The following is a 20769-nucleotide window of genomic DNA, read 5'->3' as shown; positions in this document are numbered from 1 at the left end:
TAGTCAAAATTAAAAACTATAGTAACAATAACCTAGCCTAACAATCAAACTACCTGTGTGTCACACAATAAATAATTTTATCTGTTATAAATTTATACCTACTGTATAATTAAACTATTAAACCTACTGTTTATGACCTACTGTAAAATATGAGCTTCTTTATTCTGTATGTTGCATTAGCAATTAAAATCTGCATACACGATATGCCTATACTAGAGATGCATAACCATAGAATTAATAAACCAATTATATTTATTAAAACCATTGGACCCATAATTTAAGATTATGTATTGTAATAATCTAAAATAAGCTATAGATAACTAATAATATGGATAGACATAGCCCATAGGTATCTAAGAATAATAAGATGACGTTACTTATATATAAGGGTAGTTTGGCCTACTAGAGTACTGAATGATTCCTATTAAATTAACCTATCAGTATTTTCATTAGCATTAAGTCTTAAAGGATTATCAGTGATACTACATTTATTTGTATAAAATATTCGTTATACATTGAAATTATAATTTATATAAACTAGTAAATAAAATATAAATTAGTCTTTTATGTACATCCAACCAGTGTGTTAGATTTTTGAAAAACTTAAAACTTCTATTAGCCTATGTTTAAGCACTCACTTTTTTATTTATAATTTTAGTTAGGTACCTATTTTATTTACCTATAAAAATACAGTTATAAGTTTTAATGTGCAATTATTGCCATTCTTTTTAATCAATTGTTAAAAAGAGACATCACTAGAAGAGGCGCTTGCTCAAAGATGACTAGTGGGGTAGAGAGTTCACCCCCCCCCTCCTCACAAAAACTTTTTTGTACATGCCTGTATCAGAATCTTACTATACTTATATATCTTGTATGTTTGTTATATAATGTGTATAATATGTATAGACTATAATCAGGCACGTATACAAGGGGGGGATTTAGAGATTCAACCCCCCCCCCCCAAAAATTAACAGTTGTGTAGTTTATTTATATCATCATTCATCGATAAATATTGATTATAGTAAATTTTTTTATGAATCCCCCCCCCGAATTTTTTTTTTTTGTGACGTGCCTAACAATAATATAGTCTCACAAATAGCTATATTGTATATTAGATATCTATGGTTACAAATATCATATTGAACACACATTTAAGTAGATATTGTGAATTGTGATTAAATATTTAAAAAGCTTAGCTTGTAAAGATCTCTTATGTCTCTCAAATTACATACATGGTAACTTATAGATATTGGTAAACAAAACAATTATACCACAACCACTTACTGAGTATAATTATGCAATATACTTTAGTAAATATTATGTCTATGAGTTTATTGAGTTTCCAATTTATTTTCTAGTCTATTTTCCTTAATAGATTAATATTATAAATGATTTAAAAATAATTTTGCTTATGTACTTTCAATGTTTATAAGCATTAAAAAGTATCAATTTCAAGAAATCTTATACCAAATTTTCAGTCCAAATTGTCCAAAAATTTTTAAATTAAAAATATTATGAAATTTATCCACATTTTGAAAACATTTTAACTTTAATCACTTCATATGAATAATGTGTATAACAAGTATTACCATTTACTGTTTGGTGTTTACTATTTACCACCTAGTACCTACTGGCTAGTGGCTACTAGTGACAACTGACAATAAACGATTAAATACGAACTCGCATACGGTTATATTATATAATATAATCAAAGAAAATATTTCCCATCAGAAATAAGTAGGTATGGTTCACTGTTGATAATAATCCGCATGTGTTATTTTAAGAATCGGAATTACAACTTACAAGTATACAAATGATCGGGCGGTCTGAGTTAACATAAGACGCGTTGAAGTACCTATCATATAATAATATAATTTAATTTAATCTGCGATCTGACACAACTCACATACATAATAATACATCTAATTAGTTATAGGTATATAACTATATAAGTATATTTGAATAACAATTTATTAATTTAAAGTAAACAAAATTGTTTGCTTTGGAAATGAGAGTATAGTTTGAATGGTCAATACCAATATTTTTATCAAATATTAGCAGTAAAAAAAAGTTTTGGGGGGATCTATCCCCCTAATCACCCCTTAATTACGCCCCTTTAGGCTACATCTATACATAAAAAAATTAACATTAACTCAACTGTATAACAATAATAATAATTAGGTAACTATAAAGAGCTAAGATAAACAATACAAAATTAAACTTAATAAGTTAAAAACAAAAATAACTGACTAGGTTCTTATGTTAAAAAGTTTAAAAAAAAACTTTTTAACAAGTTAATGTCCACCATTGCTAAAGAGTATGTATGTATGTATGTATAATTTAATAAAGTATGTACCTATATTTTACTACTATGTACATTATTAAGATATGTATCTATAAATAAATATAAATTTATTAGGTATGTCAACATATTAATACATTTATTTATATTTATATTTAATTATTTTGGGCTTTTTTTTCAGGGTGTTTTTTAATATGAATTTTTTTCCGCCTTCCCCTTTGACTATATTAAATTATTATATTGTCTGTATTATTATTATATCATCTACATTGTGCATACTGCATATAGGTATTCAGTACCTACCTATTAAACGACTATACAGTATATGAGTATATAAATTTTTTTTTTTTTTTAAATTTGAATTTGTTTTGAAATATTACAATCTATTCAAAGGTGTACAATAAGTAATAATTATAGTAAAGAATTAGAAACTATAAACTAATAATAACATGGTAGGAAATCTCACATTAGACACCTAGTGATTAAACTATATTTTGTATATATTTATATTATAGTTAATATTACACCTATATTAACTTTAAAGCATACGTAGTACTAATTTGGAAAAAATTGATACGATTAAAAAATTAAAAAAAATTAGTATAACTGAAGATTTTTTTTATAAAATATAGTAATATTATAGTATTGTTCAGTGATTATAGTTAGAATAAGTACGCTGAAATGTTTATAGATATATTTTTTAAGACCAACTGTCCCCTCATATCCTTCCACAATTTTAGCACTGCTCCATTGCTTCATTAGTTATTACTTAATACTTATTATATAGTGTGCTTGACGCTTGTAAATTTTATGACCAAGAAACAGAGATAAATAGGAGTAGTGAGTACATCGTACATCCTGATATTTCTATAAATTGCGTTCCTGTTTCTTCTAAAGTTCTAAACTGTATAATAAAAACATAAACGCGAAACGCTGAAATACCCATATAAAAATTATTATTGCTGATGCAACTATGCAAGTACTAAGGTTCAATGTAACAAATAAGTAAGAACAATACTAATCTCGGTTGCAGGCTGCAGCTTGCAATCAAAAATAAATAATAATAACATTGATGTTATTGTTTTAATCGTGTTATCAGTAGTTGATCTTTTTTATATCGACCGTTCAATGTTCGTACACAGATGAGTACTGTATATAGACATAATACAGCCATACTAGGTATTATCTTATAAGTTACACTACGAGTTCAACATCAAAATATTTATATTTGATTTTAAATTAATTGCGTACTGCGTAATACGCATTTTCTTTGTTAGATTGTTTGAATTACTATTTACACATTATCATTTTCACATTATTCATCAATGCTTTAAAATCACTACACTACTACAGTTATTGGAGTCTAAGGAATCAAGATGAAATTTCTATTTCTATCCTTTTGCCTCTTCATTATTTTACTTGGTGAAAATGTTTCCGCCCAAAAGCATAAGGTTAGTATATTTGTAGTGGACAAATTAAATATATGATGTGAAAAAATGTTTTCATATTTTACTTAAAGCCTTCGTGTATTTTTATTATTTTTTTAATTTATAATTTCTTATTAATTTATAAATATATTTATTGGTTTCACTTTTAAGTGAATATGAAGAAAAAATTATAATTTGTGGAATGGAGAACTTCGAAAATCCCTAATATAAATTTTTTTAAACTGGTCCATGAAATCAAAATTAATTTATCAAGTAGGTATTTAAAATTTTGATTCTAGTGATTACCTACCCAGTCACATTGCCATGTCTTGGTTTAAAACTAAGTAAAATATTGACTTATAATAATTGTTTAAATTTTGGGTGTTTGGTTAATTACCAGACGTAGGATAAGACATTTTAAAAATACTGTTGAAAAAGATTTGTATCAAATATATTTCATTCTAAATAGTCTTATTTTTAATCAAATACATTGAATACCTTCTTAACAAACAATTTTAATGGATTTTTAAAGTTTGGTTTCCTTGTCTTATCTTATTTAGACTAACAACAACTCTTTAACAAATTTAACTCTTAAAATGTAATAATTTTATGTGTATTCAACAACATATTATGTTTTTTTCGGACAAATAAATAGAAAAAATGTGTAGGTATCTATAGAATCTAAATAAATCATATTAAGACATCTAAATCCAATTTCCATATAAAAATGTATTAAATTAAAAATATTTAATTTTTATATCTGTGGCTTAAAAATTAATTAAATAATGTCTTATAAATTAATCTTACTGGTATTAAAAATAAAGTTTAACATAAAGCCACATACTAATTATAATAAATTACGGGTAAAAGTTGTCCAATTATTTGCATACTGATGCCAATTGTCTGCTATCATTAAAACTGACGTATAGCCGTTAAGCTAGATTCAATATTACGTTCTTGTGGTAGTGAATATGGCTATATTACCCATTTGGAAATGAAAAATGTGAACTTTTCACTAACTTATCTTTAAATGTTTATCAATAATTTATTAATTTATACAATTAGTATAAATTATTATCTAAATAGTTTCCAGTTGTAACAAATTATTAAAATAATTCCGGGGAATTAAATAATATTTGGTTTTTGTCTAATATTTTGCCCACTAGTAATGTAAAAAGTAATTAATTATTGAATATTTTATAATATATTTTTGACATTCAATTTAGTTATGACAAAAAATTTAATATTTATACTTCTTTTATAACTAGTGTGTAATATTTTAAACTTGTTTTATGTTTCAAGTTTTAACCTTGATCAGTAAGTTTACTTAAGCAAATGTCTATGTAGATTTAATTAGAATAAATTTTAATGTAATATACATGTTATTAACAAAAGATAAACTCATCCAAATTCAGTGCATACAATTCTTTGTACTTTGGTAAAATATCATATTTTGGCTTTTGTCTAGATAAACTTAAGTGTGACAAATGTTGTATAGGTACAATATATTATGAATTAAATTGCAGCATTGTTATATGATTATATATGATTTTATGTCTGCTTATTTTAACTTATCCAGTGGCCAGTACCTATAATATTTTATATTCTATAAAAAATAGCTATAAACTTATAACTAATTATTTAAAATTAATTGATTTCATTATAAATATTAATAGTTTTATATTTTTCTTTTTTACATATAATTAAAATTAATTGATAAAAATATAAGATAAAGTATATTAGATAAAGTAATATAATTAGTACTAATAATTAAGTCAGTAGCATAAAACTAAATGAATAGGTATCCAACATTTTTAGATGTTAAATTATTGGTAATTATAATATAAAAATTATTATGTTAAACAATATTGAGTGTTTATATTATATCATTAAAAACAGACGTATGCTGAAAAAAATGTTGAGGGGTGTTTTTGTAAATCAGTTATTGAATAGTAGAACTTTCTTTTTAAAATTCTTCTGTACCCATAATGTCAATACACAATATGTATAATTTTATTTAATTTATAAATCTTGTTTAAGTATTTTTATTTTCATTCAAATTATATTAATTATTTTAATTTGTTAGTATGAAATTTTTATTACAAATACCAAAGATTTCGGGGGGTTTGAATACTCAAAACATCCCCCCCCCTGTGCATGTCCCTGATTAAAAATATTAGGTACCTATCTATATAGTATTCTTTTAAATTTCCAACTAAAATTTGAATTCATTTCAACAATAAATTTTGTTTTATTTTATCCAAGTTAGGTAAATTTAAAATTTAAAAAAAAAGTAAGAGTTAAAAAAAAAAAAGATAAGAAGACAATTTTTGATAAAAATATGATACTTTTTTTGGTTAATATATATTATTTTGTTAATTTTACAATTAAATGTTGATTGTAACTTTAAACTTATCAACTATTTATTCATTGGTAAAATACTATACAAACCAAAGGCCATTTTACTACCTGCTTGCCCAACACTTGGTTTAGAAGTAGATAAATAGGTAGTATTTAACATACGCATTGAATATTACCTACATTAATTATATGATTACATAATGATTCTTATTTCTTTCGTTGCTCAATTATTTTTATCATAATAATAACAAACTGAACTTTGAAGTATAATATACTTTGACCTTTTATGTTTTTGGATTGGATAAAAATAAAAATGTCAATTAATACAGTTAGGTTCATAACCTAACTAAAAGTTATTAGAAATGTATGCATCAGCAAAATATTTTTGTTAGATTATTGAATTTAAATATTTGTAATTAATAACTAATTTATTCTCAAAAATAAAATCAATTTGGATTTAGTTTAATCATACATCATTGTAAATACTTGAAATTGTCACTCAATATTTATGTTAGCGTTATCTATATACGGTTTAATTTTCAAAATATAGCTTTTTTTTAGCTATTTATAGACAACTGGAATTTTTTTTAAAACGTCGATAAAACAACTTTGGATTCTCAAAAAAACTTGAAAATTTAATACAAAATTTCTTATAAGTCGTTCTTACTTAAGTTAAAAAAAAAACCAAAAATCATTGGTCACAATTTTTTTTTATAAACATTTTAAGTTAACATTTTTACGGTATATGTCGAAATCGCAAAAGTTTGCAAGTAATTTTGTAATTAAAAATTAATAAAATTGTTTGTATTCATATCTAAGGTTAAAAAATTCAACACAAAGTTTTCCATAAGTTTTCCTTTAAATAGCTATTGAAAAAACTCGTAGCTTCATTATAGGAAAAATTTTTATTATTTATTTTTTTATTTAAATTTAAAATGAATAAAATAGACTACAAATTATTACATTTATTTATTTTCAAATACCTATATATGTTCTAATTATGTTAACCTTATTTTGTATGAGTAAAAACTCAAATTCCAAACTATGTTTACAAATTTGAAATAATTAATTTTACAATTAGTTAATTTTTCATGAAGGGGGTGAACAATAATTTTATTTACACACGGGCCCAAATTAGTGTAGTTGCAGCACTGCATCAGTGATTTATAAATTGAGTACTAGTTTATTTATTAAATTTTTATTGTCTAAAAAAATTCTCCTCTAATAGTTACAATATATATTTAGTACACCTTAGTTTTATCTCTGATTCACTTATGAATCATAGAAGCTGCTAAATAAAAGTATAAATTATAAAACATAGTATATTAATATCTTAATTTTGCAGTTATCTTTGAAATCGAAATCAGATTTCTAGAAATAGTCTGAATTAATTTTTTAGGAAAAATATTAGAAATTAGACAACTGCCATTTTATGTTCTCTAAAAAATCTAAAACTAAAATTTTATGAAGGAGTTCTATAGGTTTAACAAATATCGATAGGTGCTCGTGAGCTAGTTCATAGTAAATGAAGAAAAAAAACATTTAGGTCCTAAAGGAAAATTGGGTTGAGATCTTTTATATGCTATGCTATGTCGACACGGCTCATTATACTTCCTTATACTAAACATAAAATACAGTTTTTTAAATTGTTTTTTGTCCTTTAATTTATTAATATTTTTTCTTATCAACTGTATTGATAGTCAAATTATACAAATTGTTAATATTAATTATTTTATAGACTGCAATTATATAATCTTTTTGCTTTTATGCAAAAAACTAAAACCATTATGTAACGAAAATATTAACATTTTAAAATAAATGGAATATTGCAGGATATGTGTAATTATACTATACAATAATATTGAATGTAGTAGACTTTTATTTATTAGTATTAGTGTAAATAAATAAACTGAAATTTAGAGGCACTTATTGGAATATAGGTGCCAGGTTCATTAAAATGTCGATGAATTAGCTTTTAAATTTAACATAAAAATAAGCTGTTTGAATTGTATCCCTATAGCCTAAGTGCTTATTGACTCTTTAATTTTAATTATTTTATTCATTTTATTATCAACTGACTTTTATAATATAGTATAATATAATATAATATAATATAACATAGAAAATAATAATAGTTTGTTACTTAAGACAAAATATGATTAGGAGTAAGAGTAAAAATACATGGTATAAATCCGTTTAAAAGGTGAAAAAAGAGAAATAAAAAAAAAAAAAGTGCCTTCATACTAAATGTATTAAAAATGGTTTGCATTGGGTATCATTATTGAAAGTGAAGCATTCCTTGAGAAGTTAGACTTATTGTTGGAGGATAAAAAGAACACTAAAGCCTAGTAGTAATGGAAAATAAAAAGTTATTAAAGAAATCTTAGAGCGTTGGCTTAGCCCTCAATTAAACCTAGAATAAAGTTGATTCCAAATTTATCATGCCTAACTGAAAGAGAACTGAGTTTAAGGGTTTGACTAACAGTTAAGTAATTATGTTTGGAATGAGAGATGTTGAGTTAAAACTAACTAAGCTCATAAAAGAGTTCTGCATCCATTGAATCTGGTAAATGTAGCAACAGTTTATGGTGACCAGACGACAGACCCATCTTCAAGGACAAAATAGACTAACGCATTATTGAGAGTCAGTAAACAATTAGGCATTTAGGCAAACTATAATTAACTGAGTATTTACTAACAAAAACCCAATACCCAAAAGACTGTAGTCATAAAATAAATATGAGGGCAAAAATTGAGTGAAATTACAAATAGAATGCTCAGGTCCTGGACTTGGTAAACATGTTGAATGGATTGATTGCTTAGTTTGTAATTACCAATAAGGGTAATATCAACCTATAGCGATGAAAAGTCATAATATTGTAACTATTAAGACGATGCTACCCATGCATTTGTTGTCTCCATCTTACACACACTGACATAGCAAAATTTCGTTCACTAGTTTCAATAGTGTGCTGTTAATTTTGATATTAAAGTGAATTGACCAATTATACAATTTTTAGATAATAACATTATCTGTGCTTAAGTGTTAGCTTCTATTCTATAGTTTAATTTTCAAACGAGATATGAGCATTTTTAATTTGTGATATTTCATTGCATAATTACTCATAATATGCTTGAAAAAATTGAAAAATCGCCAATGCTTAAGCACAGATAATGTTCTTACCTAAAAGTTTGATAATAGGTCAATTTAATCTAATATCAAAACTAACAGCACACTATTGAAACTAATGAACGAAATTTTGCTATGTCAGTGTGTGTAAGACGGAGACAACAAATGCATGGGTAGCATCCTCTTACCTTATTAAATTTTTGGATAATCGTATAATTCTAAAGAAAATAATAAGTAATAATATCATCATTGAATATCAATCGTTTTGATTGTTTTAAACATTCATTTTTATGATTGTTATTTTACTGCTCACTACATATCTAAATTATTCTATTATAGATTGAGAATAATAAACATTTTTTTAACTCAAAGCTTCACAATTATCATTATTCTATGAGAAATATTATCAATCATAAAAAAATAAAAAGACATACTGAAGAAGGAATAATTAATAAATTTAAAGAACAATTATCAGATATTGCATTGCAATCAATGGAAGGATTTTCAGCATATGGGCATAAATTAATTGAAGTTGAAGAAATTGGCAGTATATCACATGTAAGGTTAAAAAAAAATTAAGATAAGAATAGAAAATTTAAATTTGAAATTGCAGCTTTCAAATCAAAACAAGATAGAAGTAACAGCATGTCGTTTTAATGATTTAAATCAGAAAAAAGAAATAGAAACGCATCCTGAAAAAAAAATATCAAGAAATGATTTTTTTGTGAGTTTTTTATCTGTTAAACTTTTCTTGGGATTACATACATTTCTTTTTGGTTTAAGGTTTGTGATGTATGTCAAATTACAATTAATAAGACAGAAAACAATACATTTAAAGCTGTAGAAATGTCGTGTGTTTTACATGATTCTCGTAATTTTATTCGCGCTCCAGAGGTTAAACAAATTTTAATATTTTTTAATTGAATAAAGAAAGTGTTTAATTTGTTTTAAATTTGCAGAATGTAATAGCAAGTATAAATATATCTGATATCAATAAAAATATTCATACACCTGATCAAAATATTGAAACAAAATAAATGATTTTTCAAAAGATATTTACAAATTTAAAACTAGGAACAAAAACATCTAAATTGGAAATCATATCTAGCATACTATATATTAAAATGGATGTAGAATTTTTTTTGTAAGAACATATTTCAAAATTGAATTGTTATAAATTAACAATTTAATAATTATTATCAATGTAATTTTTACAGATATCAGAATGGAAAATTTTCAAAACATCAAAATAAAAAAAAAAAAAAAAAATACAAACAAATATTACTAAAGAATATTAAACTAGAATAAAAAATTGTAAAGATAAAATATTTTATAGTTAAAATACATAATTTTTTGAGTTTATTGACTTGTAACTTGTTAAAGTAAGAGTTAATTAAGAAATATCTTTGTTTTTGTCAAACTTTTTTATATTATTAATTATTCAAAATAAAAATATTCGAATATTTTGTGTATTTTCCTAGTGATTATACATTTTACTAGATATACTAAATATCATAGGAAAATTAATTTTTATAGAATACAAGCTGTTTTTCCAGTTTTAACTGTCAATTAAATTTGTTGTTATTATCATTATTATAGTAAAAGTAATAAAAATATTTATCTACATTAATGAATTATAATTACAAACAAGATCAGAAAATATTTTAGAACTTATGTGTTGATGTGAAAAATTTGAAGCAGATTTTTCCAAAAAGATAAACTAATAATAATAATAGAACTATTTGGTTTTGTAATTCATTACCTGTTTGTTGAAACTTTGTGGTTGAATTGAAAGTGTTTTGTCATAGTTATATCATTTTCTTTATCTTATTTTTTCACTCTTTTATGTATATTATATTAAACACTTTTATTTAAAAACCAAAGGTGAATGATGACATAGTTGTAGTACTAAAGTTCTACTTCATTACTCAATTTTCTTATAGAAAAATAATAGCAGGAAATTTATGAGACTATGCTTAAAATTTATCTTATGGTATGTTTTATAGTTAAAAAGAAAAGCTCATGTTAATTAAAATAAGTAGTTTAGAAGTCAATCGTTAACAATAAAACCTATTTTAATTTTATGTATATGAAAAATATTAAATATCTTTTATGTATATATATAATATTGATATGATATTTTATCATGATTTTATATGATCATACTTTCACTATTACAAGAAAAGTTTTTTTTAAATTTTATATATGTATAATGAATTTATATTTCAAGTAAGATTAAAGGTTTTTAAAGAACAATAATTTGTGTATAATATATTTTAAAAATAAAATTTAAAAATGTAATTAAATAAAAAATAAATAACATTTTTAGATTCAAATCCATTATGATTATTTAACTTTATTAGATATACATTGAGATTAGGATGGCAATATAGGGATTCATATTCCATTAGATTTACTTAAAACAATAATAAGTATAAGTTAGATTATATAAGGACTTGACAATTAAAAGTTTTTTGTTGAAGAGACAAATGACTAGTATTTTATATTAAATATATTTGATAAAAATGCAAATTAAAAATTAAAATTGCATTAAATATAATTTAAAAATGTGGTAGTTTACTGATGTTACTAAATTATTATATAATAATGCACTTTGTTCTAACATTTTTGTATTTTATTAGTTACATGATTAATAGGAACTAAACTTAATCATTATCAATTATAACTCCTTCAATGATGGTTTTATTAAAAATTAAAATTTAGCAATACAATTTTACAAAACCTACAACATTTTGCTAAGTTTGTCTTTTTTGATTAGTATAAAAGTGATTTATCTATATAATGAACATATTTAATAAGAGACAATTTTCAAAGAATTCTATTTCAATAACATATTAACATAGTTTTGGATTTTATAGATTATAAAAACAAATAATATTTAAAAATATTAAGCACAAAATAAAGTATTAATATAAACTAATGAAAATGTATCACATTAATAACTTTAAACATAAACACAAGTATTTAATTTTCAATACCTATACATATTTATTAAATTTGTTGGGAACACTTAAAATCAATTCTCTAAATGAATCACATTGCCAGAATCAGAAAGTCAAACTCCATAAGATCACAGGATAAAACTTAGTAACATTTCAAAAGTTGTATTTTTTTATTTATAAAATGTATGTTTGAAACTAAGTTTTATTACAGTATTAATTTATTTTTTATAGCCATCACCTGTGGGAGGTTACAATGATATCGATGCTGATACTGAGAATATCAAACAACTGGCTCTCTTTTCATTAGATTCTATAACACAACAAACAATGTCTAAAAGATCCTTGGGATTAATCCGAGTCCTTTCTGCAAAGAGTCAGGTATAATATAAAATTATATTAAAAATTATTAATATAATTATAAATAAGTAAAATAATAATTCAAAATTTTTTAACTTTCAGGTTGTAGCTGGAATAAATTATAAAATAAAATTATTGGTGTGTGAAAAAGATTCAACAAAAGGAAAGGATATTGTTATGGATCACAATGTGTGTTTATTTTATTTTAATTTAAAATTTAATTATTTATTGAATTCTTTAAAATGACTTATTTTTTTTAGAATTGTCGTTCATGTGATGTAACTATATGGGAACAATCATGGTTGAACAATAAAAATGTAACTAAAGTTGCTTGTTCTAGACCTGCTGAACTTAATTCATTTTCAAGTGTTGCTGTGACTAAAAGAGTAATATAAATCTAATATATATTATCTAAATGAAAAGAAAATATATTATACATCTTATCTTACTTAGGACATACATGAAAATTTAAATCTTGGAGGTAGAATAAATTTGAGTATTAATGATAAGAAAGTTCAAGATATAGTGGATTATGCTTTAATATCTATTGATAAAGAAGAAGGATCTAACAAACCCCATGTTTTATCAAAAATCTTAAATGTGTCCAAACAAGTAAAAAAAAAAAAAATTTGTTACATTTATAGAAGTATAATTTTTTGAATAAAAATTTTAACTAAATAATTTGATATTATAGATTGTGTCTGGAATTATCTATAACATTGAATTAGAAGTATGCGAGAATTCTACAGGTGAAATTAATAAAAAGGTAATCAATAAAACAAATAAATGTATAATTTAACAGTTATTTTGTTTCTAAATGTATATTAACTTAACAACAGTCAACTAATATTGATAAACTAATACAATAATAGTATATCTATAGTTTTGTGATGTATTAATTTATGTTATAATCTTTATCTGTTAATATTGTGTATTTGTATTTATGATTGTTACTTATTCTATTCAATTTATTCTGTACACTATGCCCTTGGGAGTTTATTTTTGTATATTTTATATTGTTTTATACTTATATTAAAATATCTTTATTTTATTATAATTTTTAAATACAAATTGAAGCTACATAGAATGTAGATAAAGTATTAGCATTTGCAAGAACTAGCATAATAGTTGCTCCCTCTTTATTGTCTTATTGTTTAGTCATTTCATCTTTGTGATTTTTATTTTTTTTAATACCAATAGCTTCTTTTCTAAATGATATATCTATAGAAAAAAAATTTCTCTTAAAATTTATTGAAACAAATGTACAATAAACAGTGGCGAATTTACATAGTTGGTCCCCCATGAACCCCATGCTGGACTCCCCAGAAGCTGATATATATATATCTTGTATTATATATTTGTTTTTATAAAAATAAAAATCTTACTTTTGAAGTACATATTATTTAGGTTAGGACCCTCCCCCAGAAAAATGTTGAAAATCTGTCGCTAACAGTAAAATATTTATGAATATACCTACTCATTTATATCATTTTTGTTTGTTAGATTTAATTTGTATAATTTATACTATTTATCATGAATTACTTAATATAAAAATTGAATTACTACTTTTACTATTTTTTTTTTTGTAATTTTACAGACATGTAGAATTTGTAATATAAAAGTATGGGAACAAGCATGGGAGAACAACAAAAATACTTTAAAATTCAATTGTTATAAACCAAACAAAACCAACATAGATGCATCAAATTCTGTAAGTTCACGTATAATTAATATTAAATATTAATTATTTATGTTGATTACGTTTTAAACCTTAAGTACACTCTATCTATATTATATTTTGAGCATTATTTTATGTATTATTATTATTAACAGATTCAATTTTGTTAGTAATTTATTGAATACTGTGATAATTAATCAGATCACAGAAAAAGTTACTATATTTTCATCAATCCTTAAAAGTGTTTATACATTGTGTACTATATTAATTTTATCTTAAAAGATACTAGGTATAATACACATTATTCTGTTTTAAATTGTTTAACAGTTTTCATTATTTTATTAGAAAACATTTACCGCAAAGAAGAATATTAATGATGATCGATTACAATTAAAGACAGACTTTGAAAATTTTATTATGGTGCATAATAAAATGTATTCTAATCTTGAAGAAAAGAATAGAAGATTCCGAATCTTTGCTGCTAATATGAAGAAAGTAAAATTATTACAAGCCCATGAACAAGGAAGTGCTATTTATGGAGCTACACAGTTTGCAGATCTTACAAGTAATATATTTATCATATAATTTAAATATTATAATCTTTAAAAGTTAACATTGGCACAAACAAGAATTTTCTTTGATGGGTGGGGGGGGGGAGATCTGCTCTAAAAACTAAGAGATTTTTTTCATTATAGAGAGTTTTTGTAATAGGAGGTATAAAATAAATCAAAATTCTAATTATTTATTTATAGATAAGATTTAAAAAGATTTTAATGTTAGATATTATGTTAATAATAAAATAAACATATTCAATGTCGATAATAATGGTATTATCACGATATTAAAAGTAGATAGTGAAAAAATGTGATCATTATTGGAAATTTCTGCATTTTTGCCAATTACTTTTATAATTTTTAAAATGATAACACGTAAATTGTATTAAAAAACATAAAATATTGTTTCGTTATTAAGAGTGACTAATATGTAATAGAGAATGAATTGACTAATGAGTTGTAAAGCAAACCTACTATTATTATGTAATATTTACGTCATTAGAGTTTTTGTTGTAAAGAGGTCCGTTATAAGAGTTTTCACTATATATAAAAAAGTCATGGGGGATCCATCCCCATTCCCCCCCCCCCGTATTTATGCCAATGAAAGTTACAGGCTATTATGTTATGATTTAATATTTTAAATTCTGGAATTATTTAATAAGAGATAACTATGAAAAATTTTAAAAAAGTTTGTTACAGCTTTATCTTGGCAATGTGTAATTTATTTAGTGTTTGAATTTTTTTTTAAACTACTTTATAATTTTAAAAAACAATTGATCATTACCTAACTTATTCGACCAAATTATAATTAATAAAGGAGTTTCATATAATGCCATGACTCATGAGCACTTATAGTTTCAAATGTTATAACTTATAATAAATCTACATTTCTTTATTATCTAAAACTAAACAAATTTCACTTATAGTTACTGCAGACATTAAATAATACAATAAGAATTTATTATTTTACTAATGTTTGTATAGAAAATGAATTTAAAAAAAAATACTTGGGTCTGAACCCATCATTGTCAAGTAAAAAAACATTACCTATGGCAGTTATTCCACAAAGTGCCTCTATTCCTAATGAATTTGATTGGAGAGACCACAATGTAGTAACACCAGTAAAAAATCAGGTATTTAAAAACTGTTTATATAATTCTAATAAATATTCTATTAAAGTGTACATAGTGAATAATAATTTACTACTTTTAACTATTAAACGTGTTGGAAAATTTATACAAATATAGAGTACATAAAATAATAAATTATGTTTTTACATTGTAATTTTAGGGAGCTTGTGGATCATGTTGGGCATTCTCAGCCATAGCCAATATTGAAGGACAGTATGCTTTAAAATCTAAGACACTTCTGTCCCTCTCAGAACAAGGTAATTCATTAATTATAAATTGAGTATAAGTATTTTAAAATTGGGTTTTTATTTTATTAATATGAGATTTATTTTTATAGAACTAATTGATTGTGATAATTTGGACAATGGATGTGGAGGTGGCTTAATGACCCAAGCGTTTGAAGCCATTGAAAATTTAGGAGGCTTAGAGACAGAGTCAGATTATCCTTATGAAGGTCATGCAGATCGAAAAGGTTGCCAGTTAAAAAAACCTGAAGTAAAGGTGTCAATATCTAAGGCTGTAAATGTATCTACAGATGAAGAAGATATTGCCAAATTTTTAGTTAAACATGGACCCTTATCTGTTGGGGTAAATGCTAATGCTATGCAGGTATGTATGTAAAATTTAACATTTCATAATATAATAAATTTACTATTTAAAATAAAAATAAATTATATATTGTATTTATTAAGTTCATTACTTTATAATTTATATCTGAATTTCAATAAATATATGAAGCACAATATGTTAATTCTAAAATAGAGAGTAGAATATTCCTGTATTAATTACCTATTGGTATGAGCAATACAATTGTCAATTTCTAAGTAGAAGAATGAATATATTGATTTTACAATGATATGGGAATTGTTTTGAGTCTGAAAAATCTTTAATAATAATAAAAAAATGTTCTGATCTTCAAATTTCAGAAAGATTTCTCGTGGCATAATGGATGTAGTTAGTTGTTCTTTAGGGTGTTATTCATTTTGGCGAATTACCCAAAATTGACCTGAGTAAAACATATATCATTTGGATGAGAAATTAACCAATCTTTTAGTCGAATTTATAAATTGTTGAATAATATAGAAGTAACATCTATACAAAAATTTTTATAATATTTATTACTACTACATATTATTATTTTATCATTTTGGCTATTTGACGATAAGTATTTTAAACATAAAATCAATATATTATTATGTAATAATACTGAAGAAAAACAAGAGTATACATTACAATCATGAGAAGAATATCAAATCGGAAAATTAATAAATTATATTAAACAAATGTGTATGTGATACCATACTAATAAAAAAAAAATTATATGATAATATAGGTATAATACATTTTTAACCGTATCAGTTTGAGTCAACCTAAATATCTGAAAATAAAAAGGAAAACGTATTAGTCTATATAAATTTCATAAATATATCATATTTGTTTATAAACTCACCCAAACGATGTATTTGATAAATTAGGAGTCTGTGTAAATTTGCCCAAATGATATGTATAAATTTCGTCCTAACGATATGTTATGCAAAAATCGATTTTGTTTATTTGTTACAATTCATAAACAAATCATTATAGAGTTAAAATTTTAAGTGAATTCTCATATTCTGTAAGTTTATGACTAAAAATAGTGTTTTAAAACTAACTATACATTTTTAACTGACCTACACTCATATATAAGTAATCATTATTATTTCAGTTTTATATGGGTGGTGTATCACATCCAATTCACGCATTATGTAGTCCCAAATCACTGGATCATGGTGTAGCCATTGTTGGTTATGGAGTCCATAGTAAGTTATAGCATTATATTTTATAATCAATTGTGTACCAATATAATGATCTTTATGATAATTTTAAAATTGAAATATTACGTAAGTTAACCTTTAATATTTTTATTTTAGGAACTAAATATACTCATAAAAATTTACCATACTGGTTAATTAAAAATAGTTGGGGACCTGGATGGGGAGAAAAAGTAAGTTAAACACAGATATATTAAAATATTTTTTATTTTTTTTCAGAATATCCTTATTTAAATACAACTTTACCATTTTGGACCATTAAAAACAGTTGGGGCAACAAATGGGGCATGCAGGTAATAGGGTGTATAAGTTAAGGCACATAATAAATCATAATATTTTATCAATAATTATTATGTGGTGCTTATTATTAACAATTAAAATAATGGTCCAAATAGTGTGGAAAAAAGTATATTATGTTTTTACTTTAATGCTATGTGTTTGTCTGTATTATTTTTTACTATTTTTTTAAATAAAATATAATTTTGAATTATATAATATACCATACTATAATGTATTATTTATTATAGGGTTACTACTTGCTCTACAGAGGTGATGGATCTTGTGGTGTCAATCAAATGGTTTCTTCAGCAATTATTGAATGATTTATAAACAATGAAATAATTTTTCAAGTCAGATTCTCAAAATGGCATACTTAATAATAAACATTGTATTAATGTTTTCATTATTTGATCTATAGAATTTTACTATAGTAATTTTAACTTATGAATAGACCTTTAGGGTATCTAATACTTCTATAATTATTAATTATAAAATATAGATATATCTTAATCTAATTAATTTTTTTTTTATATTTTATACTACTATGTTTTATTATTATTATTTTTATTTTAAACTATTAAATTAATACACAATCTACTAATTAACATATTTACATGGTTTTTTTTTTTACCTTAATTCCTTAGATTTGTTTTAAAATGTATTAAACATTTTATTCTAATTGAATATGATAAAACTACTAATAGTCTACTTCATTGATTAAGTTTTTTTTCTAGTATTTCCAACAGGAATAAGGAATACAATTTAATTAATGAAATTATTTTAGAATTAAAATATAATTCATCATAAGCATATTGAGAAATGTAAGAGGCATTGTAAGATGTTGTAAATTTTATTCAATATCATTTGGCATTTTAGTATTTCAATTTATAATATAATATACTTTGTAAATTATTAATTATAAGTATAGGATTGAAACATGGTTTAATTTAGAACAGTGTTTCTTAACCTGGGGATCGTTTTCACCTTAACTAGGTGTTACATAACTCAAAAAATAATAAAATATTGATTTACAAAGGAACCTTTTTATTTAAAATTTTTTATTAAACAAAAATATACTTAATATAGTAATAATAACAAAATGATAAAAATTTAAAAAAATGAATAAACATTACAGAATTACATAAATAAGAAGTAGCGAATGGAATCAATATTTTCAATGCTTCTCTATTCATTTTGTCAAATAAGCCAATATAAGTGCAACTATTGAGGGGGGTTTTGAGTTGCCTTTAGTTGGTATCATAGGCGCCTGGAAGGGGGGGCAATTGCCCGGCTCGGCTTTCCAAAAATATCTTGTAAATTGAATGTTTTAAGATAATAATTACTATTTATTATTAACAAATCATAACATTGCCCCCTCCTAAAAAAATTTTTGCGGGCGCATATGGTTGGTATAAAAATATGTATTATGAACAAACCATAGATCATTTAACTTAGACATTTTGAACACATGTATGGTATCTTATTGCTTTCAAGATTAAGATTAATAAGGTTCAATTTCATAATAATTTCAATTCAATTGTATTAATTTTTTTATTTCCATTTTTGGTCATTTATAAACCATTTTTTTCAGTTGTTATATTGTAAATTTTTTATATTCCATATTTTAATTTTTTTATCACATATAAAGCAATTTGTTATTACATATATATATTTGCATATTTTGGTTTTTTAATACATAAATTCGTGCCTTAATAACTTACTATATTCTACACACGCTTTCATAAACGATTCAAATCTCATTCTAACCTTGTCATAAAAAACCTTTCCATTCTTACATTCTTATAGTCTTATATAATCCTAATCATATGTTAAAAATAAAGTGGTGTCGAGACCTTTTGCAAAATTTTAGTATCTAACCGGCTCTTATATATACATATACTATATTACATGAAAAATAATCAATTAGCTAAGATTCACTAATATGGGTGGCTACTTAAATAATACATTTCATGTATATATTACTCTTGTAGTCTTATCCACGGTCTTAGAAGTTAGAAGATAATTTATCTAAGATACATCTTCTAAGACCGTGCTCTTAACTTATTGTGCTAATTTGTAAATATTGTTTATGTAAAATTATCAAAAAAAAAAAAAAAACAAATACATAAATAATAGTAATAAGATATATGAAAATAAAATAACATATATTTTTCCATTTTATTAAAAGTAAATTAAAAAAAAAATACAATAATTCCTCACCAAAACAGTAAGTTAATCACACAAATCCATTAATATCTAGCTTAGGTAGTGAATTCATACCAAATAATAATCGCTAACCCGTCAATTAAATATCGAGATCTCCAAACCTAATAACCTAACTTGTCCTAATTAAATAAAAAACAAATTCTCCCATTTTTTAATGGAAATAATATTATGTTCACTGAAATACAAAAAATCCAAAGCCAAAAAAATAGATAATAAAATATAGATAAATATATTTTTTGAATTTAAAAGAGAAATCCCGCCTATTCAGGAATGTCTTTGAACGTATATAATCAAAATGGACGGCCACGATGAATCATAATGACTCACCGTAAAAACACTGTAAAAAAGGTAAATACAAAAATTAATCGAGAGGTATATCAATAACGATAACAGTTTTAACGGAACTGCGCAGTGCGCAACACCACTTTTTCTCATATTTTATTCTTGTTAGGAGGCCATGTTAGGTTTCCAAGCGACCAATGAGAGTTGATGAACTGGTGTTATGGTTGGGCGTAGTAATAGTTGTACGAGAGGCATGCGTATCAATTAGT

The 20769-nt window shown here is 23.8% G+C and overlaps 1 protein-coding gene across 3 annotated transcripts; it reads left to right on the top strand.

Moving 5' to 3' along the window:
• Window positions 1-3457: 3457 nt before the first annotated feature.
• LOC114129555 (cathepsin L-like) lies at window positions 3458-18601 on the top strand. Of its 3 annotated transcripts, XM_050202023.1 has the most exons (17): window positions 3458-3753; window positions 9560-9778; window positions 9834-9944; window positions 10004-10114; window positions 12415-12561; window positions 12643-12729; window positions 12801-12926; window positions 12994-13152; window positions 13235-13306; window positions 14138-14251; window positions 14564-14783; window positions 15757-15905; window positions 16063-16159; window positions 16240-16511; window positions 17608-17701; window positions 17813-17886; window positions 18241-18601. In XM_050202023.1, exons 1-17 carry the CDS (start codon window positions 3679-3681, stop codon window positions 18313-18315), a joined length of 2202 nt encoding a protein of 733 aa, XP_050057980.1. In that variant the 5' UTR covers window positions 3458-3678; the 3' UTR covers window positions 18316-18601. The 3 variants fall into 3 exon arrangements, with proteins under 3 accessions (XP_050057980.1, XP_027850129.1, XP_027850128.1); XM_027994328.2 differs by lacking the exons at window positions 9560-9778; window positions 9834-9944; window positions 10004-10114; window positions 17813-17886 and adding an exon at window positions 17933-18006 and having other exon boundaries at window positions 3465-3753; XM_027994327.2 differs by lacking the exons at window positions 9560-9778; window positions 9834-9944; window positions 10004-10114 and having other exon boundaries at window positions 3465-3753.
• The last annotated feature ends 2168 nt before the right edge of the window (window positions 18602-20769 follow it).

The sequence above is a fragment of the Aphis gossypii genome, chromosome 2 (genome assembly GCF_020184175.1).
Source record: "Aphis gossypii isolate Hap1 chromosome 2, ASM2018417v2, whole genome shotgun sequence".
Lineage (NCBI taxonomy): Eukaryota > Metazoa > Arthropoda > Insecta > Hemiptera > Aphididae > Aphis > Aphis gossypii.
The sequence above is the reverse complement of the archived record's forward strand: the minus strand, read 5'-3'. Positions and strand labels throughout refer to the sequence as shown.

Excerpts from the sequence above, each read along its gene's own strand:
- LOC114129555 (XM_050202023.1), top strand. The coding sequence starts at position 3,679 with ATGAAATTTCTATTTCTATCCTTTTGCCTCTTCATTATTTTACTTGGT. Across the intron at positions 15,906-16,062 it reads TAACACCAGTAAAAAATCAG|GGAGCTTGTGGATCATGTTG; the intron begins GTATTTAAAAAC and ends TTGTAATTTTAG. Across the intron at positions 17,702-17,812 it reads TGTTGGTTATGGAGTCCATA|GAACTAAATATACTCATAAA; the intron begins GTAAGTTATAGC and ends TTTTTATTTTAG.